Below are 25,418 nucleotides of genomic sequence, written 5' to 3'. Positions count from 1 at the left end.
AGAATTGTGGGGATTGAACACTCAAGGGGAAGATACCTTGTATTTTTTTGGAAGTTTATTTCACTATGCTAAGATCTTAGAGCTTGTGTCTGAAAGTCAGCGTTTGCTTTTAAGTATCATGTTGTGAGTGAGGGGAATATATTTTCTCAGAATAGGACACTAGAGTAGTATTTTGGCTGCTAGCATTTTGTCTTGGCATTTTGTTAGTGATCAAAGTATGATCACTAGCACAAAATATGATCACAAATCTTAGCTGTGTGCAAGTTCAACCAAGCTTTCTGAACAAGAAGCTTAAGAAAAAAGTTTATATAATAATTTGAGGGCAGAGGGGAGATGATTTAGAGTGCAGTGGCATTGACTGCAGCATGTATACTCTTCTGCAGAATACTTATGAAATCATATAATGGTTTGGGTTGGAAGGGACCTTAAAGATCATCGTCTTCCAGCCCCAGCTCCCACTAGAGCAGGTTGCTCAAAGCCCCATCCAGCCTGGTCTTGAACACTTCCAGGGATGGGGCATCCACAACTTCTCTGGGCAACCTGTTCCAGTTGTGCCAAACAGATTTGCAGTGTCTGTAGGGGAAAAAGCATGGCTCAAAAGTCAGCACATCACCCAGTTGGCTTGTCCCTGAATGTGGTACTCATGATGGCATTGTGACTCACCTTCCTTCCATAATGCCATTTTTAGCCACCTTTGCCAGGAAGCCAAGGCTCAGGCCATGGTGTGTGCTTGTCCCCAGCTCCCCAGTGACTTTGACTCAGTTGATCAACTTCAACCAAACGGAGGGGGAAGGGTCCTAAAAGCGTCATGGTCCAACCCATTTTTGTGAATAAAAGGTGTCCAGCTAGAGGAGAAAGCTGCAGCTCTGTGTGGTAGGGAGTGTGGGCAGAGGGTTTGGTCAAACTCACCGTTTATTTAAGGCAAGAGACTCTACACGGGGGAGTGTGGTTATGAACACCCCCGAGGCTGTAATTCTGTTGTGGAGATGACAAGGAGCTACGAACCCCATCTGTGAGAAAGCAGGCTTTGTTAGGCCTTCTGCTGGCGAGGCTACTTGTTACTTCTGAGAGGTTCTCTCCTGCTTGTGCAGTACGTGGAGAGGGATTTTCAGGGATTTTCTTGTCTCTGTAGACGCACGGGTTAGAATATGTGGAGTTACTACTACAGGTGTGTAAAGCCGCTTCCCTTGTTCCTTATTGGTGTTTAATTTATCAATAGCCACTTGAATTTATTTATTTATTTATTTATTTATTTATTATTAGCACAGACATATTATCTGTTTAAAGAGCCTGCGTTTCTAGTCTGCAGGTGGGTCAGGGGAACATCTGCTTTGGATAGTTTACAAGTGTTACTTATTAACTCGGGCCCCCCAAAATCCGGGCAGCTTGGTGACTATTCCCAGGGCACGCAGAGCCTGCTACTTGGCGTTTGGAAGCGTGTGTTGAGGTTCATTACACACATTTATTCTTCGCTTTAACGCTTGGCTCGGATTCACCACCAAGATTCTGTTCTGAAACGATGAGGTAAAATACGTCTATTTTTTCTTAAGCATCCGTGCGGCACTTTTCCCCCTGTAGTTCGTGGTGGTGCTGCTGGTGGGCAGGTTTCAAAGGAACCTCATCTCCATATGGTTTTACTCGATAATCCTTTATCCACCATCTTCAGCTCTCATTCCGTTGCTTTCTTGCCTGTGGCTACGTTTCTATCTCTGCATCAATTAGCACAGTGATTTATACAACAAGCAAGCAGTTTAGAGGTAATGGTACACAATTAACATCTCATTCCACCATAAAGGGTATGCTAAATACCCCAGTCACTGCTTTCTCTGCCTGGAATTGAAATAAGTGTTTGTCCTAATTCATATGCTATCTGATGTGAAGTGGGCCTGCTTTGTAAGGCACTACACCATTAATCTAATTATAGATAGCTGCAAATGAAGTGCTGTCTGAGCACAGAGACTGAAGAAAATAGCGCTTTTGTCATTTAGCGTGACTCTGTGAAGCAAGATCGCACTTTACATGGCAGCACGGCAAAATGGAAATCTGAATAATATTGCTGCCTGTTGCATCTTTTCTAATTACAACGGCATTGTAAACACAACTGGGCGCTGATATAAATAGAGCTGTAGATAGGCTGTCATGTGGGTTGCAGGAGAAAATCCTTAGTGTGCTGTTGTATTAAATGATGCATCCTGATTGACAGCTACCTTGAGACTGCGCTGATGGAGTTGTCAAAGCATTATGCTCACGGGCTGCTCCGGCGACTGCAGCTGCATCCTCCTCCTCCTCCTCCTCCTCCTCCTCCTCCGCTCACCCGGCTCCTCTCACCCTCATCCTCGCCTGCTCGCTGCCTCCAAGGGAAGGACATCTCCCAAGCTTTCCATCTGTACCTTGGCGCTTCTGTCTGGTCAGCCTTAGCCTGGAGCAGAGGGAACATATATATATATATATGTATATTTTTGCGTGGCTTTAATCCTTGTTAGGTTTCTCTAGAGTGTTAATTATGTGTGTCACACAAGGAATGGAAAGTGGGAAATGTGGCTGAATTACAATTCTAATTAAGTTTCTGCTGCTGGAGTGTGTACTATGTGTTGGTGAGACTTCTCTCTTTTTTCTTTCCCTTTTACAGGCTCATGATTTTTGTGGCTTTTTTTTTAGGTTTTTTTTTTTTTTTTAAACTGTCTCCATAACATGTTAAGTGTTTGCTCCTCCATTAGACTGAAAGCGCCATTATTTTCTGCAGGTGTTAACGCCAGTCCTCACCACCACCCTGTGGAAGTAAATTAGCTCTAGAACTCAGAGCTGGGGAAAAAGCCTCTGTGGTTTGCAAAATGTCATTTATCTCCTTGTTGAGTAAGAAATCCTTGACTGAAAGAAGGTGGTGCTTGACACCTTCAAGTAATATGGAATAAATACATCATTTTCCTGTGTAGATGCCTAAGCAAGGGTATGGTCAGGATGTTAAAACATGCAATGGTTAATAAAAAAGGGAGAATGCTCATTGTGTTCAGCACTGGAACCTTGCTTAGTATTGCAGGTGACAGCAATTAAGTGACTGGGGGCAGGATGCGGATTAGGAATGTTCAAGGGAAATTACGTGACCGCAGTTGATAAATTTCACCAATTTCAAAAACGAGACTGTAAGGTTGGTGAAAATAATGAAGACGCACAGCAGACAGTTTCTCTGCTGAAATCTGAGCTACATAAGATTTTCACCCTTCTGACCACAAGAATGACAGATGTTTGAAAAACATGGTTGAACATTTAGGTACAGCACACTGAAAATCCACATCTGGCCAGCAGTCCAAACACTGCTGTAAGTAACATATGGGTAGTGATACATTAGATTGCTCTATAAAGTCTCCAATGGAGTTTGAACATTTACAGCTTCTGGGGACATGAGTTTCAGGTGTACAGGGAAGATCATATTTAATAAACTAATGTGAGATGTAACAGAGTGCAGTTTTGAGCATTTTAGGGAAGGCTTACAATGTTCTGTTGTACACAGCAAGGGAACCACCTCTGTGCAAACCACAGAACTTATTTTTAAGCAAAGATGGGGTCACATGTCCCCTGGGCAACTTTTTTGTAGCAGCCTGTCTCCTCCTTGTCTACTGACTGGTGAGATCAGCATGGTATATATATCTACAAAAAAAACCTCCACGAAACCCAAGGTATAATTGTCAATGTATTTGCTTTCTTTTCCTCCCCTTACTCCTTTGCGCTGCTATTGTTACACCTTTTTATTTTCTTCTTTTTTGTGAGAGGTGGTTTTGCATTACGTAAAGGTCCAGTTCATTTAGTGGGAGAGGTAGGGCAGGATACTGTTACCCTTAGAAAACTATTAAGTAACATCACTTTTCCCTGCTATAATTTTTGTCAACTGATTGTGGGTCTCCAGCAGTCTTCTGGAAAAGAAACACCTGTTTTCTATGCCATCAAAAGCTGCACGGCTCCTTTCGGGTACCTCTTTATTAACTGTGCTTTGGCTGGCAGAATTTGGCACTGAAACCCCGTGGAGTGGAGCAGTGGCTGGTGACAACTACTCATCGGCTCGGATCTGATGGCTAGCAGATTTCCTTGCTCTGAGAGTCCACCCGCTATCTATTCATGACTCCAACAGATGTTTCTTCTGGTTTAGGCCGGTGGAAACCGTCTGGTCTCTATTTATAACCCAAACTTTACAGCCTTCCCCAGTTTACGCCCCTTCTTTCTCCCATCTCCTCTCCTTCTGAGGGTAAAGGAAGAAGACTTGAACCTTCTCTGCAATCCATTAGTAGCATAGACAAACTTCTGCTTCCTATATTCACCATTCTCCTCGCTAAATCAATGACAGAACAGCAGTGTTAATTGCATAAGATGTAATGAAAAACTGGGGAATAGTCCTCATTGTCTTTGTTTTAGTGGTGGCACTGGCAGGCATTGTTTGCTGTGGTCTTCCAGAGAGCCTGGTGGGCTCTCCCTGAGCCCCCAAGCTGCACCTCAGTGAGGGGAACAGCCCCCCACATCTCCCTGCACAGCTCATCCACCAGAGATATGAAACAGCCTTACAAAGGGATGCTTATGCGGGTATTTAGTGGGGTCCAGCCAGCAGCAGAAATACATCAAAGGTAATCTTAAAGAAGGAACCTTTCTTTGGGCTTTGTCTTTTTATATTCTGAAAGGTCATTTGTGAACCAACCCTGCCAAAAAAGGCCTTTCCCCAGAAGTTTACTGTTGTTATTTTTTGCTTTTTGATTACAGTAACTTGCTTATCCCCCAAACAGACTAAAGAACAATAAACAAATACAAAAGGAAAAGGAACAGCTCATCAATAACAAAGACCTGCGTTTTAAAGCTTTGAGTGTACTGACTCTTACATCTCACTCCAAGCAAAGCAGGCGTCCTGCAGAGAAAGGAATCTAAAAGATATGAAAATTATAAAGATAGTAAAAACAATGTTTGGTGGGGATATTTTAACTTGGTGTGGAGAACTGAGCTTTCAAGTGCAGCATACTGAGGAACATGGGTTTTTCCCCCCACTGCTGCACATTGTGGAGTGCACAGGGAATTCTGCGTTTCAATCCTTGCGAAATACTGTAACCTAGATAAGCGCAGAAGGTCTAGCTTTCACTTCAAGTTAAAATTTTGAAATTGGGCAGCTTGGAAGTGTTACATGTGGCTTAAAAAACTAAATGGCATCTAAACCTAATCCTTTGAAAGCACATCAAAACAGTCTTTTGCAAAAGGCAACAATACAGCCCACAAATCTAACTTATTTCTGTGTTCTTCCTTTTTTCTTTTTTTTATTTATTTTCAAACTCCCGAGTACAAAGAAGACACTAACCATGGATACTGAAACTGTGCAATTTGGTGTAATTATATTCCCCCCCATAGGTTTAATGAAGGACTTTTAAGTACAATTTATCTTTGATAAATAGTCCCTCTGCACAGAATGTTTATTAGATTGACAGCAGAATACACGCCGCAAGCTTTTTTTCCTTGCCACTTATGACTCAGATGAATTTTAATAGGAGTAAAAAGCTTTTATTTGCCCAGTAATTTCACTTAAGGATCGTATCCTTCAGAAACTGGCAGACACTTGTATGTCTTGATTGCAAAACAGACACTCGAGAGTAGAGGAACATGCACAAGATGTTATTATTCGACTTGTCACACCGCTGCAATTCTATTTGCAACTTGTGTCATCAAATCTCCTATAGGCATCGCCTCCCCTCTCCCCACGGCATACATGCAGGCGTGCATACGTGTGTGCACACCCCGCACGCTTTGCCCCTAGAAAAAAGAAGCTGGAAGGAGCCCACCGCCTTGAACGTAGTTGCTTGTGCAGGGGGGAGAGCCGGGCTGGATTTTGGATCGGAAAATGCGAGCGCCAACAGCCTTAATTGTCATGATGATGCCTGCGGGAGGCTCGGAGTTATAGCAGCTTTTTGCATACAAAATGGGGCCGGTTTCCCTCGGCCACGTCAATTGTAGCCCAGGCACGTGTTTGGGAAGGAGTTCTCAAATCTTTGGGTGCCACTTACCAGCTTGTGGGAATCTCATGGTGGCGTTTTATTGCCTTTCCTGGGGTGGTGCGGAGGGTCGGGTCATTTAACCGTTCGCTCGTATTTCTGATGAGAAGCAAGTAATTCTAACCCAACGGCTGCGCTGTTCGTTCTACATAATCTTGTGTGTCCAAACGCCATTTATGGGGGGATGATAATCCTCTATTACGTTGTTTTAATTTGGCTTTGAAAGCTGCTTTTTAAAGATGTCACCGGAGAGTTAATCACCTTTTGCATGTATTTCTAAATACCTTGTTCTACTCTCTACAGAAGCAGAAGGTAGAGTCCCCCTTTACCTTCACCATAAGGATATCGGGTTTTTTCTGTCTTGTGTAAAAATGAAAAGTAAAGACATTCTATCGCTAATAAAACAATAGCTAATTGTTTTGGAGGAAAACATACTGTTGGAAGCAAGGTGTTGAACTTTACATCAGCAAAATAGACATTTGAATTGTAAATGCGGTTCATCCGACGCTTATTATTAAAACCTTTGTTTAAATTATTGATGAAGTGCGGTGCTGGTCTTCACTCGGTTGGCCTTGGAGAGGCAGGAGTTTCACGCAGAGACCTGCTGCCATCTACTGGCATTTTGCATTCATTTTCCAGTGCCCTGGGACAAACGTGAAGGCCATCTGTCTAAGTGCCATGAATTATCTGTCAAAGTGATTACAAGTTTTTAAAAACTGAGAGCCTAGAGCTGAAATTAGCGCACACACATAGATGTTTTCAGAAAGGTTCTGTTTAAAGGGAGACTCTCAGACACTTGAGGGTCATCCTTTTCCATTTATAATTGCTATAAAGCATACTAGAAAAACACTTTTTTCTCAAGGTAGGTAACAGCTGCTGAACGGTTTTTATTACAGATAAAGTATATTCAGCGCAACCACAATGTTCCATCATTTTGCCTGTGCATGAAAAAATAGAAGTGAAATTGTTTAATATGTTTAATTCGCAAAATCTAAGCAAGTTACTAACTTCAAACATTAAATACACGATAAAAAGATATGTTTAAAAAGTAAACATAATGTTTAAAATCAGTCATGTCATTGAAAATCTGGCAGGCTCCCAAAAGGTCAATTTCCAATTCAGCGCAGCGCTGGAAATGAATCCCTCCATATTCCTTATCCGCTAAAGTATGCAGTAAGAATAAAGATGTGTTTAAAATTTGTATCTCTCCTTTCTACCTCCAGTTTTTAGATTAATCTGACATTTCTTTACTGTACTCGAGTCTTCCCTTTTATGTGCTCATTGCTGCAGTTTGGGGTTGCATATTTTTCTTCCTACATCCTGAAAATGAAACTCTGAATAAAGATTTCAAACAGTGATATTTTGTACGCTCCCGTGAAGAACAGATAACAGATGTGTTATATAAAAACATGCCATAAAATAGTGCAGATTATTGACTGGAATTCACCAAGGTGCAGTTTTCTAAAACGTTCCTCTTCCTATTCTTTAGTACAAATTACAAATACTGACGAAGGTTGCTGCAGAGCTGAGCAAGTACATGCCAGAGAAAGCAGCAGAGGACACCTCCAGCATTTTGAGATCTCCCATGCCTGGAGCAGTGGTGGCAGTTTCTGTCAAGCCCGGGGACACGGTAAGAAATGTGATCTATATATCTGCATTTTCATTATATATTCCACACAAATTTCTCCTTGGTGCAACTGAAACTACAGGTCACAGGGGTTTTTTTAACCTCACCTGTAGAATAAAGTGTGCTGAAGGATGCGTGCTGCTTCTCATTTGAATTATAAAAACTAATAAGGAAGCACAATTCTAATTAAACTGGCTTTAAGAGGAGAATTTTCAGCTGGGTACAAGTCCTCAGCTGAAACTCAACAAATAGCTTGTTTTTGTATCACAAATGCCTTGGCAGGGGGAAAATATTGTGTGTGTATGTGCACGTAAATATATGTAAGTATATATATACTGTTAGTGCTAGCAAGAGGTGATTGTTGATTTTCTGCCCTGAAGAAATGAAAATATTACTAAACAGAAGGGGGACAGGATAGATATTTATCCCCCCGCCTTTTTTTTTTTTTTAAGACTGCCTGTATTAACATTTTGCAAGACATATGACTTTCCTGAATTTGGGATTCTGTGCTGGGAATTCCCAGTCTTTTATGAGAACCCTCTTGTCCTGCAGAAGGAATAAACTTGACATGCAGAAGGGCAACAAAACGTGTCATTGCTGTCCTGGGGATTTCCAGAGCTTCTTACCTCACGTTGAGCTGGAAACGAATGTAAATGCAGTATTTTAGAGTTACATATAAACATCTACTTGAATTTGAGCTGTATATGAAATTCTGCTACATTGTATTTTTGTACCACATGAAATTCTACCACGTCAGGCCCTTCTCTCTCATAACCATTGAAAGCAATAGAGTGATGCAGATGCAGGAATATTTGAATCAGATTGTGCAAATCAGTTTTACAGTACCGTTGTCAGTTAAATGGTGCCATAAACATGTATGTGGCACTTAGATACGAACAGAAAGCTTTAGTTGCAGAGTTTGTAATTTATGGCAATGAAACCCATTTTTTCTTGAGACATAACGTGAAGATGGGATCAGGACCACAGGTGTAAAATTAGCACTGCACTTACTTTGTGATGGTCATCAGTAGTGCTGGTAAAGGGATTTGTTTGCTTACATTTTGCTATGATGCCACTTCTGGTTTTAGAATATATGGTTGTTTCTGTCTGTTTACAGAAGGAAGGAACTCATTGTGTTAACGTTAAAGATCTGTAGGTACAAATGTTTTTATTAACGAAATAAAGACATTTCTGAGAAAACAGAACTAAGTACAGCCGAGTAAAAATTAGCAAGAGAGAAATTCTTTTTGCTTCTACACTTAGCTTTCTAGTTTTGTGACTTATACATGTACGCACACACTGCTTATACCTTTAAAAACAGTGGTGTTCAATTAGATGTAAGCACTCTGTCATTGCATGGACAGAGAAATCTGTGATTTCTGTATCTATGCAGTAAGAGTAGCTGAATGAGGGAGATCTTAAGCAAATACTTTTTTTTTTGCAAGATCTGAAAGGAAATATTTCTAAGGCAAGGGTTTTGAGCCTTTTTAAAATTTAAGATTTTTTTTGAGAAGTTAATTCTGCTAAATGTTACCAGTCTTCTTGCCCCAAAGAATAGTTCTTGTTGTCTTGAAGGAATGGAACCAGTGGAGAAGGAGGCCAGTGCCAAAGGGATTTTAAGTAAATAAATAAATGAATCTCTCTCCCCAAATCCACAAGTGGTGCGGTGCATCAGAGCACAAGTTGTTAAATAATGTGTGGAGCTCTTTTTTTTTTTTTTTTTTTTCCCCCTCTCCTCTCCTGCAGCTTTTTGCTGGAGGCACCGAGCGGCAGAGCATTTGAAGGGCGTAATCTATGTTCTGCTGACCTGAGCTTGTCAGCGCTAATTGTGTGGCCTTAATTGCAAAAACACATTTGCGTTATTGAAAAGGGTTTAACTTTAAATCCTTCCTTTTCAGGACTAGTGTCAAAACGTTAAAAAAAAAAAAAGTAAAAAAAAAAAAGAAGGCAAGCCAGGGAGCGAGATGAGGGGTAGCATCAGCTCTCGGCACTGAATAAGCAGTGGGATGGTGTGATTCAGATTACACGTCTTGGCTGTCCCTCAGAAACCAGCTCACTCAGTACAGCTGTTGAAGGCAATGATGGGCAGGGAACTGTAGCTCCCTGATAAATACAGCTCTTTTTGTTGCCCTGCTTGGGAAAAGGCTTGATTTCTTTAGTGGGCTGGAGCAAGGGGAATTTAAGTAGTTCCTGTTCTGTGTTTGCGAGGGGGTTTGGCGGCTCAAATTCACACGGCGTGTGAAAAAAAAAACCAGCACAGCTGAAAAATGGGAGAGCGTGAGGTGGTTGTCCATCCTTCCACTCAGGTGTAGGTTGTTTTCTCCTAACCTGTGGTCTATGCTAAGTAGCCTGAGTGCAGCCCAGTCCCCCTCTCCCAGAGGGATGCTCTCGGTCGCACGGGGAGCTGGGCTGTCGGATCCCTTCCTTCAGCTGTAACTTTACAAACGGTGAAGAAACTCCTAGAGAGGGACACCTCGTCTTGATCTGAATGGCCCCACGTGCAAACTGGTGCAAAAAAAAAAAAAAGTAAAAAAAAAAAAGAAGGCAAGCCAGGGAGCGAGATGAGGGGTAGCATCAGCTCTCGGCACTGAATAAGCAGTGGGATGGTGTGATTCAGATTACACGTCTTGGCTGTCCCTCAGAAACCAGCTCACTCAGTACAGCTGTTGAAGGCAATGATGGGCAGGGAACTGTAGCTCCCTGATAAATACAGCTCTTTTTGTTGCCCTGCTTGGGAAAAGGCTTGATTTCTTTAGTGGGCTGGAGCAAGGGGAATTTAAGTAGTTCCTGTTCTGTGTTTGCGAGGGGGTTTGGCGGCTCAAATTCACACGGCGTGTGAAAAAAAAAACCAGCACAGCTGAAAAATGGGAGAGCGTGAGGTGGTTGTCCATCCTTCCACTCAGGTGTAGGTTGTTTTCTCCTAACCTGTGGTCTATGCTAAGTAGCCTGAGTGCAGCCCAGTCCCCCTCTCCCAGAGGGATGCTCTCGGTCGCACGGGGAGCTGGGCTGTCGGATCCCTTCCTTCAGCTGTAACTTTACAAACGGTGAAGAAACTCCTAGAGAGGGACACCTCGTCTCTTTCTGAATGGCCCCACGTGCAAACTGGTGCCTATTGCCCGCGGTTCAGCCGTAGTGCATCACGCCCCGTCAGGTAAAGCATGTGGTGTTTGTTAGTCCCTCTCCGTGCCTCCTCAGCCAAATGAGAAGGCCATGCCCATCTCTGCGTTAGTTTTTTCCTCACTCCATGTATCATTGTTTTTCCTTGAAGCACAGCGTTCTCATTTGGCCGCTGTTGCTGAAAAATACTTGGTCTGATGAAGCCCCATAGAAGATGGTGTGAGCGTCCTCTACCCAGCTGGTCTGATAAGCAGTTTTCAATTTATTTTTTTGCCAAAAGATATTGCATATACAAAGAATTTATTTTCTTTTGTCTGTAAGATGATCTATAGATTTTAGTAACGCAGTGGGGAAGTGCTGTTTGTCATTCAGAGAGAAGCAGAACTTGTGATGCTGCCAGTTTTTCTAGCTTTTTAGTTACTTTCTACTTTATTTTCCTTCATGTGATCAGAAGACTGTAATTAGTTGTCACTCAGTTATTCCTGGAAACACAATGAAGGCATTCAGAAGCAGAAAGCAACATAAACAACAGAACAATATGAAATCTGGCTGACTGGAAAGAAGGTTAATATTATTTAGGGAAAGAAGATTTAATAAATTTAGCTTACATTCCTCATGCTAACACAGTCACGTAATATAGGAAATATCCATTTTGATGGGTGAGGGTGTTTCGCCCGTTTATTTTGCAAGTAGATTGTTAATGATGAGTGTGCATTAGGAGGAAATTCTGTTTTGGGAGAGTTACTTTTTGGTTCCTCCTGGTGCCAAGGGCAAGAGAAGCCACGGGGCTTCCAGGCAAGGATCTGGCTCTGTTTTCTGCAGACGCCGATGGCAGCACAAGCCAGCCCTGCCAGCACCCAGCAGTATTTTCATGCTGGAGCGTGGAGATGGCACTGCATGTGATTTTAATCTCACCACAAAGACAGCACCGTAAAAACTACTGAAACCTGCACAAATTCACTGCTTTACTTAGAGGGCAGGAAATGAGCAGGCGCTTGAAAATATTTCTTTTTCGGCTTGGTTGGATTTTTGTGGGATTCTGTGCACTGAAACTATGGAAGCAGGGAAAGCCCAGGATCCTACTGGGTGAACAGGTAAAGCAATGTTGTCCTACCCTGTTTAAAACAAGCCACCCGAAGTGCTCCCACAACTGATTCTACCTTTGGTAGCATGAACTGTCCACAGCCACAAAAAAGATTTTAACTGTCCCAATTGCCTTGTAGCCTTTGCTATATTTTTACCTCTGAATATAGTTTTTGCTTTTTCAGTTTTCTGTCTGTCAGAAATGCAACAGTGGTTTTTTGTTTTCTTTTTTTTTTGGCTGTATGTTTCTGCTGGTTGTTTTGGGTTTTAAATTAAATCAGGCAGAACAGGTGGCATTTCTAAGGCAGGCATTGGTCAATAAGCTAACCCCAGTGCTGGTGCCCCAAATCACTTTAATGATTCCCCCCATCCATAAATATGGAAAAGCAAAGCACCTCTGGGTAAACACCCCAGCGATACTGACTCTTTGTAGGACCACGGCCAAAAGAACAGAGCAGTTAATTATTTTGACCTAAGTTTCTAAATTTCCTCTCCTCTTCCCAATAACCTTTTTTTTTTGGCTGTATGTTTCTGCTGGTTGTTTTGGGTTTTAAATTAAATCAGGCAGAACAGGTGGCATTTCTAAGGCAGGCATTGGTCAATAAGCTAACCCCAGTGCTGGTGCCCCAAATCACTTTAATGATTCCCCCCATCCATAAATATGGAAAAGCAAAGCACCTCTGGGTAAACACCCCAGCGATACTGACTCTTTGTAGGACCACAGCCAAAAGAACAGAGCAGTTAATTATTTTGACCTAAGTTTCTAAATTTCCTCTCCTCTTCCCAATAACTTAAGATTACCCCAGGTTTTGGAATTTAACACCATTCAAACCACTCTTTAAATGGACTGTTCTCATATCAAATTTCTTACGATTTCGAATTGGTGCTACCGTGGCCAAGGGTATTGTTACTGCATGGAATGATTTTTTTTCTACCAAGATGTCATCTATTAAATGTATAACCTAAGGATCTCAGTAGTTTCAAAACTGTGTGTCTTGAAGGCTTTTTTTTCCTAAGTTGTTAACTGAGAAAACAGATTCCTGTCAGTGATCCCATGTTTTGAAAAAACTGAGGAAGATGTTTTAAGCTGCCTTCTAGTTCTTCTAAACTGCGTTCCTCTTCCAGTTCAGCTACATGCACATTATTTAAATGTCTCTTCTTCTCCTTTAGAAATATATTTTAAAAAAAAAATAATATATATTTCTCCACAATTTCCCATTTCACAAGCCTAGGAAAGTTCTTGCTATGGGAAAAGATATGTTTTGCTTGACCTCTGCCGCTGAAATCCTCACTACTGAAAACGAAAACAAAATAGCTTCCTAAATTCTGTTTCTCACTACATCGCTCAGTCTTGTGAAAGAAAAGGTGTAGTTATAAAGTTACCTGTTGCCATCACCCGGTTGTGTGTTGTTTTAAATATTTGCCCTCCAGACCTCAAAATCTAAAAAAAAAAAATAAATAAATAAAAAATTGAAAAAATAATAATCTCTTTCTTATCTTCTGATTTTACTGGTTGGAATTTATAACAGAGAGATAACAACCAGGAAAAACAATAAAAATGTATTTGCTTAAGTAACAGTTTCACATTTTATTTAGAGAAATAGGGTACTGATAATTTAATAAGATATTCTTAAATTGAAATAAGATTTTTTTCTTCTGTGTGAATTTTTAATTATTATTATTGTTGTGCTTCTTTTTTTGTTTCCTTTTACCTCCTTTCTGTCCTCCTGTTCTTCAGTGATCCCCGAGCAAATATTGCATTTTTCTGTGAAATGGAGTTTGCAAACTTGACTAAATGTGGCCACGAACCTCATGTAATTTTTATGATTCTGTGTATTAAATAATTTCTTGGGGGTGTATTTTTGTGGTGGAAAAAATTTATTGGTAAGGAGGAAAAGAAATTATTTTCGCAGTTGTGAAATTTCAGGAGTAAAAGCATTCAAATATTTCACCATTCTTATAACATGAGGCTTCAAGTAATAATTGTGGTTACATTAAAAGAAATAATTAACTATAATAATTGCTTATAATGTATTTCTGTAATTTTTATATTTTACCAGAATAGAATTTTCTTCTATGTCTCTATGCAGTTGCACAGTCTTAGTTTAGTGTTTGAGTGTGGTGTAATTAAGAATGAAATCATCCTATTTGGATGATGAAGCACAAATAGCCAATATTATTAGTTTCCTCTTAGGAGAAAAATACTACCGTCCTTTGAAAAGAAATAATAGATTTATTTTTTTTTTTAATCGGCGTGCTTTGCCATTTTGAATGATAAGCAACTTTTTAGCCATTTCTGAAAAAGTTGACTGATAAATATTGATGTGATGGAAACTGGGTTTTGCCCTGGGCACAAGAATGGCCCCAGAAGTGCTCTCTCTGCGTATCACTTCCCCAGCACGCTGGGGTCTCGGGAGCGGTTGGGGAAGTGTGTTTTGGATAAGTGGGAGTGCAATGACCAGTGCTGATTGCTGTCAGGGGGACATCCCTGACCTTTGGTTAGTCAGAGGTCACAAAATTGGAGATGTGCTATCTTCGTTAAAGGAGTGTGGCAAAAAAAAAAAAGTTTAATAATGATTTGTCAAGGACTATTAATTGCCCCTAATTATATTTGCAGCTCTGTAGCTCCCATTTCAAAGTTAATTTGGAAGGAAGGGAAAACCTGCACTAATTATTTTACATGGTAATGGACAATGTCAAGGAATTTCAATTGCTGCTCATCCAATTCCTCTTGATTTGTTTTCTTGTTGGATGCTTGCTGCCAGATTGCCAACAAGTCAGAGAGAAAAAAACCTGGGAAGGGGATGATACCAGCGTGGAACTAAGTTTAAACAACAAATAAACAAACAAAAATAAAATCCCAGTATCTTCATAAGGGTTTTAAATAGTGAATGCATACTTAATTCACTGTTCAGTGGTTTTTGCACGACCGTAAACAAGATGAGTGTTTGTAATTATTTTGCAGAAGCCCTTGTACAAGAGGGGGTGACTGGATTTCATACGGCACCGTCTTTCATTGTCCCTTCTTACAAGGCTCAATAGGGACACATATCTCAGCTTAGTGGAAATTACAAGGGATATTTACTGGTGTCTTCCCAAGCTGAGAAAGGAGATATCAGGAAAATGCAATTCTCTCTTCACTTTTAACCAAATCTGAGATTGCTTTTGCTTAGGGCTGTCATTGTTTTTTTCCCCCTTCAGATCCGAGAGCCTTAAAAATGTTACGCATCAGAGCACCTGTGTTCTAACTATAATGGTCTAAAAAATGTAATTGAGGGATTTTCACTTTTGTAGGCAAATCAGCAGGGTTGATATTGATCCATCTTTTTAGGGAGCCACAGTGCACCAGAAGGTGATACTGTAGAGGGCCCCGTAAACCCTCGGAGCCTTCTGTCTAATTTGGCAGAAAAACACAGAATGTCGGACAACAAAAGAACGATCCGATTCCGTAAGAAATCTTCATCCCTCCCACCACCTTTTCACAAGATTAAAAAAAAAAAAAAGAGAGAGAGAGCAAAAAAAAAAGACTTAATTTTTTCAGCTGCACACAATGATTTGGTGCTCACTCTTGCATTGAAACAGTTGCTGTCAGAACAGGCAGGAAACAGTTTTCTTTTAATTGCTGAAATCATTCGGAAGTGCTTCATGCACGGCTTCTATACAGCAGATGCTGTGCATTAATTGGCCTGTGTAGGGCTGACCCAGGGTTCCTTGCAGCGGGCCCAATTTTAGGCAGAGGGTTTAAATAGCTTATTTCTTATTTTGTATAACCTGGCGTACATTACGAGTGCGCTTGCACGTGGGGTATTTCATGGTCTGCAGTTTCTAATGTCATGTGGGTTTCAAAACCTGTGTTTCTCTGGTAATGTACTAGCAGCAGGTAAGCTCTAAATACCATCCATCAGGAGCTAATTTTTTATCCAGATACTCCAATGACTGATGAACCTGTCTTTTGTATGAATGTTCAGCACAGGAGAAAGCCATATGCCCCTGGCACTGGTTCCTATGCATTCTTTACAGTTTGTAGCGAGGAGATTCAGAAAAAAACCTGGCACTGGTTCCTATGCATTCTTTACAGTTCGTAGCGAGGAGATTCAGAAAAAATCAAACCCTCACATTTACATGTCTTTCATTTATTTAGCAGTTAGCACGCTCTGAAATAGCTCTGTTTTTTCTTTTTCTTTTTTTTTTTTTTTAACAGCGAAAGGAGATTTAGGTCTCTTAAAGCAATCTGACTACCACTCTTCATTTTCTTTATCAAGAATATTACTGCACACCCTTAATAGGGAACCTTGTTTTGCTACTCCCCGTCTGTTCAAAACAGACCTTAGCCCATTAGAAGGTCCTCCCTTGTGTGGGAAGACCACAGCTGTTACTGTAAATCTCATCCAGTAACTGTATCACCCCCATTTTGTGGCTCTGAAGGATGAAATTGAGAAATGGAATACTGTGCAGTCATCCTTTACATCTCCAATTTTAGGCCTTTGCACATCATTTTCATGCTTTTATTCCAAATCAAACAACATTAGTGAGCAACACCACCCTGTGCTAAATGCCTGGTGTCTAAGGCAGCACCTACGATCTTTGTTTTTGGAGGATTTAGGATTTGGAGGGAAGTTGGGGTTTTGTTGATGGCAGATTTTTTTTTTTAAATTTTTTTTTAATTCCCTCTTTTCCCTCCCCCTGCCCCCAGATCTTTCCAAATCCTCAGAATTTGTGGGAAGCAGAAGTCCAGAGGGTAGCGAGGTGCCTAAGATGGAGGAGGCTCTGTTGTGCCTCCACGGAGGAAGCGAGAGCTCCGCACAGTTAACAAACACAACTTTAAAAAGGTTTCTGTTTCTTTAAATCCTTCTGAATGAAGTGGATCTAACTTCTTATGAAGGATATTGGGGGCTTTAATCAGAAATAAGAAGTGGTTTAAATCATTAGCACAACAAAGCAAACTATAAGCTTGAAGATAAAAGTCTCAGGGGAAAGAGTCCTCTGAAAATAAATGGGACTTGATAGATTTCCATATCATTTATAACTTCCCTTAATTACACTTGGAAGACTTGCCAGTAAAACTGGAAAATTGGCAGCCTATATCCATTATAGTAATTTTGCCGACCATGGCAAGCAGCTGGCTTTACTGGATTTTATTTCCCATCACTCACAATTAATCATCAGCTGGAGATGTCTGAAACTCCTCAAAACGTCGCAATACTGTGTGACATTCAGGCCTCCTTAAAATGCTAAAATCTGCTGAGTAAATGGGCTGAGTTCCCCTTCCAGCGAACTCATTTTGGTGCGAGGCAGGCTGCCGCTTAATGAGTGCCACTTTGATAATCGGATGCGAATGTGAACCCTGACCCCATGTCAAAGGGGAGGACGCAGCAAGCTGGATAAAAGATAGGGGATTCAGAGCTGCAAACTTTACACCAATTAGACAGGGAGCGGGGGGGGGGGGGGGAAATAAATAAGTACATTTTTTTTTTTTTCATACATACAGTTTTCATTCAACAGATTACAATCTGAATGGGGGGGGGGGGGGGGGGGGGGGGGAAATGCATCAGCGCCCGTTGGGTTTATCAGAAAGACTTGCTGGGGCTTGTGACCATTTTGGAAGCCTAACATTGGAGACGTCCTGTCACAATCATTAAGTCTTTATCAGATGATGCACAAAAGTCTGAGAAAAGTCTACCCTGTTCACAGGGATCCCGAGGGTAGCCATGCCCTCGGGTGTGCGCTGTCTTTCTGCGTCTCCCCCCGGGTTTAAGGGGACCTATCTGTAAGTGCAATTAGTCTTTATGGGCCCTCCACTAGGTGCAGGGAAAACAGCTCGGGGTTGCTGCTTCTCACATTGGGCTCCCGCCCCGTGTGGGGCGAGTTGCTTGGTTGGGAAATGACTGGAGACAGTTTCCCTGTCCTGCCCCTAACCTTTTGGCCAGAGGAGATAATGTCCCCGAGTTATTCAGACATTTCTATTGACTGTTTCCAAATTCACATCAGAATTGTTAGCAACAGCGAGGTGTTCAGTGATTTTTTTTCACTTCTTTTTTTTTCCCTTCTATTTTTTTCTTTTCTTCTTTTTCACTCAGTGGAGAACAAAGCCAAACAGCTACTTCAAACTGCACCGCGCAGAAATAAACTACTAAAATACAGGCTGCAGGTCTAACAGTTAATCACTCATTTATTTTGATACTCCAAGCAGCGTAAAGGTAAATTTGTCTGTAGCGTAACCCTGTGAGAAAGATACCTGAGTATAATTTCTTTTTAAGAAAAGGAGCCCTTTCATTTTACTCGGTTCCAGTCAATCAGACTTTTTGTTTGGTTTTATTTGCCTGTTTTGACAGATTTGGGTCATCACTGAGACCTCTCTAAATTGAGATGTAAAGATGGTGGTTTATATTGGTTTGCCATCCACTGAAAGAAATTGCACGATGAAAACACAACATTAAAAATGGTCCAGACAAATCCTTAAATAAGTTAGAAAGCAAGAACTCGTGCACATCGCTGCGGTTTTCATTTGCAGGCTAAATAACAGGCAAAAGGATATGTGCAATTACAGAATGAAAGAAATTGGACAATGCCCAAAAGACTGAAAGAGAAGAGAGAGATACAAGTGCCTAATTTTAGGATTTGTGGCTTTGCAACACAATGAGTGGAGCTGTAAAGGTTTAACATAAGAACGGTAATTAAACTTCTGTGCTTTAGTCACACTTTCACCAAGGTAATTTTCAACAAATTACACATTATCAGAAGTACTGACACAGCATTTTCACACGTGGTACCTGCTGAAAGTGCCTCCTTCCTTCCAAATCAGTAAGACTAGACGGTAGCTGGATATATCGTGGGTTGTGGGGGGGAGGTATTTCCTTCCCAGGCACCCCTTCCTTTGTCATCGACCCAGCAGGTGTTACAGGAAACACAAAAATTGTATTTTTGAGAAAGAGGGGAAACTGATGAGAAATTCAGATTCACAGATATTTCCATCCCAGGATGGCTAATACTTTCTGGCATTTTAGTGCTGCACTTAACAGGGGCAATTCTGTGCTTTTCCAATAGATAGATTTCCAGAACTCTGTTTAGATAATTGGTGGCCACTTCATTTGTGTGCTGTCCACCTGGTGAAGCCACGTGACAGTTGAATCGCACTGGGCCTCAAAAGAGGAGTTTCTTGTGCCCTTGAAATTAGGCCTCTCGATTCAGATCTGCTCTCCTGAGCATCTCAATCTTCAGCAACATTTAGAGGCCCATGTTCTTGGTGCTCTGATAGCTGACTTTAACCAGAGGGTGGCAAAATTTGAAATATGCCATTAAAAAAAACCACACCCTCCAACAAACATTCTTGCCTTTTGTGTTTGTTTGTTTGTTTGTTTGTTTTAAAGAAATAGATATTTGTAGCTTTCTCTTAACCCCAGAAATGTCTGGAAAGTTCAGAGCAGATTGAAGAAAAGCTGAGCAGTGAGATAGGGGGAAGATGTGGAAAAGAAACAAGGAAGGACAGAAGGAGCTGCTGGGACAAGGCTACCGGCAGAGCAGCAGGTGTGGAAGGAGGGAGACAAAAGATGGGGAAGGGGAATAGAGGGGAAATAACTGGGGACAAAGAGCGCGTCTTTGATACCATTCACCGAATTTGACACTGCTAATGACTTAAATGCTCACCTGAAGCTCAGGGTGGAATTTCTGCAGGTGAAGTGCTGGGTGTTGGTTATTCTCTGTATCCGGTTGGCACACCACGTTCCCATAGCAAAAGCTTTCCTTGTTTACCCCCAAAAGCATGTCATACTGGTGTTGGCAGTCTGTTGGAGAAAGGGTGTGTAAGCACCTTTTAATGTAAGGTCTTTTCTTCTGTCTTGCTCCGAATCCATAGCTGGACATCAATGCTTTTCAGTCATTGCTTGTGCACGTGTTAGAAAAAAAGCTTTATTTAAATTTTCAGAATGGGCTTCATGCAAGGTGCATTTGATCTCTGACTTCATTCCTGTCTGTTAGACAGTATATTCCTCCAAAGTGGTGCACGCTTGTCCTTAAATACATATTATTCATTTTATATATGTTTAGAAAAGTAGATCTGTGTGTGTGCATGTATGTCTAGAAATTTTGAGGGCACTGGCACATTTAACAAGGCATAAACCAGATCTCTGCAGGTCTCAAATTAATGAAACTTTGACATCAGAGTGAAGGCATCCCAAATTTGCTGGGATAATGAGCCAATGGCAGACTACATCCCCAAATGAGCCTAATGAAAAGACTTGCAGCAGGCCCTCGGAGCCGGGCGTCCCAGAGGGGTGTCCCTGCACAAGTATCCTAAATAGTGGCACATGAATGTTTCCCTTTAAGAGCTATCAGCTCTGGGGAAAATGATGTTTTGCCTCCCTGATGCCTCCCTGGTGGATGAGAGGTGGTGGTTCCTTGAGGGCGTGCTCCCTTCCCTCAGTCCGAGATCATCAGCCACCATCCGGATGCTGCCACGTGCGGAGGGGTGACTTTCTGCTCAGCATCAGCCCCTTGGGTATTGCCAGAGCTTCCAGCCCGGGCTCCCCCGGCCACATGCCAAGAAACTTTTGGCCTCTGGATCAGGATTAGTATCTGCAGGATCTGTGCCAGGGAAGCGAAGCGAAGCAAAGGCTCCTTGGCCAAAACCGCACAGATCAAATTTTGCTCTGGGTTGAATGTTGAGCTGTGTTGGATGTGAAATGTGAACCGTAGGAGTTGGAGCTGAACGGATGGGATGGGAGAGGAGAGAGGAGCCCCTCTGCTTTGTCTGGGGTGGTAGTTTTAAGTGGATGATTCCTTTTTCCCTGGTGTTGCTGCTGGTTTCTCAGATGCAAGCGCGGTTTGTGATTGTGGTTTGTGGCACGACTGTGGAGCTGGCTGACTTGACTGGTGCCACAAAAGTCTTTTCAGCATTTAATGAAATAATCCCTTTATTTTCCAGAAGAATCATACGCACTTAGAGCATTTCAAATCCTCTCTCCTCATTTTGCATTGCTTTAATTTTACCAGGTTTCAGAAGGTCAAGAGATTTGTGTAATTGAAGCAATGAAAATGCAGAACAGTATGATTGCTGCTAAAACAGGCAAGGTAAGCTACCTTGGGTCACTTAAAACCATATGCAACTTGTCAAATAGGATAGAATTTAAAAAGGAAAAAAGGAGGCTTCTGGTTGTTAAGGAATTAAGTCTAATTGTTGTAAGTCTTTCGAAGTGAGGTGTCTTTAATTTTTAACATTTGCATCTGCTGTGAATGCTGTTAAGTAGTTCCGAGCCTTAGATAGCACAGCAGGAAATAGTTTTACTGGCTTCAGAAATTCATATAACTCTTTTTCTCCTAAATGATTTGTTTTCTATGATGTTACAATGCCAAGTTGAATTGAAAGGTGTTGCAGACCATTTCTCCAAATTCCATCTTTCCAGAGAGCAACTGAGGAAGAGAGATCTCTTTGCCAGTTAATTCATTAATGGCAAACAATTTGACATTACAAAAGCACTCGGAACAAGGCATAGAAAGTGCTTCTGCAGGAAGATGAGAAAAACATTTTTTTTTTATTATTGTGACTGATAGACGTGAGGCCTAGATCTGCAAAATCTGCAAATGTGTTAAGCTTTGCAAGGCTGTGCGTTGCGGTATCTCGCTTCTGAAGTGGAGTTGCAGCCCCTGAGCTGGGACTCTCCTCCTCCTGCCGCACAGGATGTACCAAAACCAGCGCTCTGGGGCAGGGAACTGGTTAAGCTTCTGTGACAAGGGTGTGCCTTAAACCCCGTCCTGTCAGGGGACTGTCAGCCCCTCAGTCAGGGTCTCAAGGCCTCCCTGTGCCAGATGATAATTCCCAGCCTGAGACCATCCTCTAGACACGGGCCCCTGCTCCGTCCTTTCCGAAGGGAGAGCAGAGTGGCTCTTGAGGAGTCAGAGGGTCAGAGTCCTTGCCAAAGATGTGGATTATATATTCCTGTATTTCCTAGCATGTCCAAGCCCTTTTCTGCCTGGGGACGGGCCCCTCTGTGCTCCCTGAAGCACTGCCATTTTATTATTAAAAATAGGAAAGCGAAGCCCGTAGGGAGATGCCTCAGCCCAGAGGGAGGCAGCAAGGAGCCGGGCTCTCCTCCGGGGCAGGGACGAGGTCGCTCACTGGCAAGATTCGCTGAGGTCTCAAGATGGGTCTCCGGTGCCAAGGACTGTTTGTGTGTTTACAAGAAAGGCTTTTTTGGCACAGCACGAAAATTGTCACCGAGGCTGGGACGGAGGGCTTGCCCCTTCCAGCGCATCTAGTGCAAAACTGGGTCTCGAGGAAACAAATCTCAGGGAGAGAAGGAGAACGTGCCTTCTCCTGTTGCTCTGACATTGCCACTTTATTATTTTATTTCATGCGTTAATTCCTATATAATTTATTTTCTCACTTGATTAATATTTCCCAGCATTTGTTTGTTTCATCTTTGCTTCTTTTATTTAACCCCTTGTTGCTGCTCTTTGCATCCACTCTTTTTAACCAGTGAGTATTTGTAATTAAAATGCCATTCCCTCTCCCACCCACCCCCTTCTATTTTTTAACTTTCACCTTCCCTTTCCCACCAAGGTGTCCTGCAACTCGTGGGCCTGTTCCTTAAAATCCTGCTTATACTTCTCCCCGTAATAAACATCTCCCACTCGCTTTCGTACGTAAACCCCATGTTTGACTTATTAATCCTTCAAAGTGGGATTTGAAGGGAGCACAGACCATTCTGTGGGCCCGATGTGGCACCTCGCAGTGTCCCCTTGGCATCTCCATTTTAATAATAAGCACATTATTTGATTCTTAAGATTTTAAGAAGCAAAGAAGTTTGGGGCTGTGCAGAAAGGAAGCTGCTGAACAGAATTTGTCCCCTTCTGCAGTGCAAAGACAGGGCTCGGAGCGCTGAAACAACTTGGCCCCTCCCCAGGAATGGGATGTTTGGCACCGGCTCCAAGTCCGTGTTTTGATGCTTTGAAACTGTGTTTTGAAACTGGGTTCGTTTGTCTTCAGCTGGACGACGTTCCCATTTTCGTTCCCGGCTGAATTCCTTTGCTGCATCAAACCCCATCTTCCTGTTTGTAATTGTGAGAAAAACGGCTTGTTTTTATCTACCCTGAGTTGACTCCAGCTGCAGGTGGTTTGGAAAAACGAGGGAAAGATGGAGAGGAACTGGCCTCCCGTCTCCTGCGGGACAGCTCAGCTGTGCCTGGGTCAGAGCGAGGGGCTGGCCATCCAAAATCACGGATGGGGGAGCTTGAAACACCAGTCAGCAGCAATGTTTGCTGAACCTTGGCTTGGCAGAAAAAAAAGGAAAGAAGTAGAATATTTTTCACCCTGCTTTCCTCTCTTAAAAGAGCGAGACTGGGGAGTGGGGTAGGCTGCCTCGCTATTTAGATTTAGAAACAAAGCCCTTTTTTGTACATCTCATGGTGTCTTTGCCCGGGTACAGTGTTCAGCTTCGTTTCTGGCCCAAAGCAGCCAATGTGCTGCTGCTAGAGAGCCTGAGATGTGCCTACAGCTCACCTGCCTTCAGGCTGTCTAACCTGGACGGGGGCAATAGTGTGCCCAGAGTATTTCAGGTATTTCAGGTACGCTGCAGGTGCCCTTTGGGACTCCAAAGTAGCATTTAGGATGACTAAACTGAGCAAGGTTTTCATCAAGGATTTGGCCTGTCGGCGTGAGCTCTGAATTAATATTGCAAGCAAACTTTAGCACACAGCTTCAAGTATTTTCTGGAGCTCCACGTGCTGAAAGGGAATGCAAACACGTTGCAGCCTTTTATAGAAGGCAATGAGGGACTAGTCTAAGGTGTTTGTGTTCTAAAATTCAGGAATCTGTGCAAGCATGTAATTCCTCTACAGACGGAGTTGCATTTTATTTGATAGCGACAGCCCTTTGCCAAGTTCAGTTACGTTAGATCGATTCAAATCAGAATTTGGATCCTTTATTTCAGCTGCCTGGGGGTTGAGGGAAACCCGCTTTGCGGCTGCAGTCCCAAAATTCAGTTATACTTAAAATCTGTATAATGCAAGAGATATGGGAATATTTCATTGAAATATCCAATTGTGAGTATCGAAGAGTCAGTCTGTCATCTAAAAGATTTAAAATTTTAGTAGTGGATGAGCAGCAGTGCAAATAGGTGGAAGAAAGGTGCTTTTTAAATTTTAGAAGTGCCGTCCCAATCTGATGTTCAGATCTTCAAGCACCTAAGTAATAAGAAAACCCACAAGTGGTAGGTGCCTAAATGCCTTGATGGAGTTGGACATAATTAGGTCAAGCACTGGAGCAGGCTGCCCACAGGTTGTGGAGTCTCCATCCTCACAGATACCCAAAAACTCAGCTGGACTCTGGGCGCTGGAGGTTGAGCTGGCAACCTCTCAAGGTCCTTCCAACATGATCCTGTGATCCCCATGGTGGTCATAAATGTTGTATGTGTGTAGTGGCCATTTACCCTGTGCATGCAGATGTGACACTCTACATAAGTCATGTCAACCAAACCATTTATTTAACCATTTATTCCTGATTTATTTAAATCTACTTGCTATTGAGAAAGATTTGAAATGAATTCTGTTTCTGTACTGTAGGTGAAAGCTGTGCACTGCAAAGCTGGAGATACCGTTGGGGAAGGAGACCTGCTGGTGGAACTGGAATGAAAGGTGGCCTCCACACTGTTGAATTAGCTAAGCCTTTATTATTTCCATCCATAAAGTAAAATTAAGGCAATTCAACACAGAAGATGGACAGTCCTATGTGCAAGATTTTATACAGTCATATTTATTGTATCAGTGGTTAAGACAGCAAACACAGATGTTAAACCTTGGCAGCAGATCCCAGATTTTTACTTCCAGAAATACTTGTACATAACCTTTGTAATTCTTTGATTTTTCAGGATCAAATAAAATCAATAAAATACCATTTCTGCTTTAAAACAGGAAAAGCCTCTTTTTTAAAAAGAAAAAAGAAAACAAAAGCCCAGATCCGATTCATCTTCTCCATGGCAATATCACTGGTTTGAGGCCCCAGCCAAATTACACAGAATGGTTGGTAAGAGTGAAAAATTAACCACCAAGTGGGTAACCAAGCGGTTTTTCTGTGCTCTGCAAAAGCACTGAACAAGTCCTGCCGGTGCCTTACGTTCTCATCAGATTTATTGTAATATTTTGAAGCCTTTGTGCAGACTAGGTGTAAATTACAGGTCAGATGTTTCATTTTGCTGGTGCAGACTTTCCCCGTGTATTTTCATTTACAGCGGTAAGGGAAATGTCTTCGATTCACATTCCATACTCAAATTTCCCCCTCTCCCCTTTTTATCTCTTTTGTATTGACTACTGGGTGCAAGTCCTCACAGGAGGTGCTGGCACTGCCCTTGAAGCCCCTTGGCCACCCCCAGGGGATTGCTAGAGGCACTTGCTGTCCCTCAGGCCAAGCCTCCTCCTGAACTCCTACAGGAAACCCAAGTGTCTGGTCTTTCGTTGTGCAGAGGCTCTTCCTAAAGATTGTGTGAAGAACTAGGACTGTTCATAACATGTAATTATATCCTGCTGGAGGAGCTGCGTGGCCGGTGTGGGAAAGCAGAGAGGGCCTGGAGAGGAGGAAGACTGAAGAG

At 42.2% G+C, this 25,418-nt stretch overlaps 1 protein-coding gene across 2 annotated transcripts in view; it reads left to right on the top strand.

Annotated features, from left to right (window-relative positions):
• PCCA (propionyl-CoA carboxylase alpha subunit) overlaps positions 1–24,743 on the top strand; it is a 315,205-nt gene extending 290,462 nt beyond the window's left edge. Inside the window, exons 22-24 of one of the 2 annotated variants that reach the window (XM_014944198.1) lie at positions 7,504–7,644; positions 20,830–20,907; positions 24,397–24,743. In XM_014944198.1, coding sequence (XP_014799684.1) covers positions 7,504–7,644; positions 20,830–20,907; positions 24,397–24,465 — 288 coding nt within the window. In that variant the 3' untranslated portion in view covers positions 24,466–24,743. Of the gene's footprint in view, positions 1–7,503; positions 7,645–20,829; positions 21,049–24,396 lie in introns of those variants that run through there. The other variant, XM_014944197.1, reaches the window with a different exon arrangement.
• Positions 24,744–25,418: the final 675 nt, after the last annotated feature.

This window comes from Calidris pugnax, unplaced genomic scaffold (assembly GCF_001431845.1).
Source record: "Calidris pugnax isolate Ruff unplaced genomic scaffold, ASM143184v1 scaffold69, whole genome shotgun sequence".
In the NCBI taxonomy this organism is placed as follows: Eukaryota; Metazoa; Chordata; class Aves; order Charadriiformes; family Scolopacidae; genus Calidris; species Calidris pugnax.
Note: the sequence above shows the minus strand (reverse complement) of the source record. Positions and strands in the feature narration are given on the sequence as shown.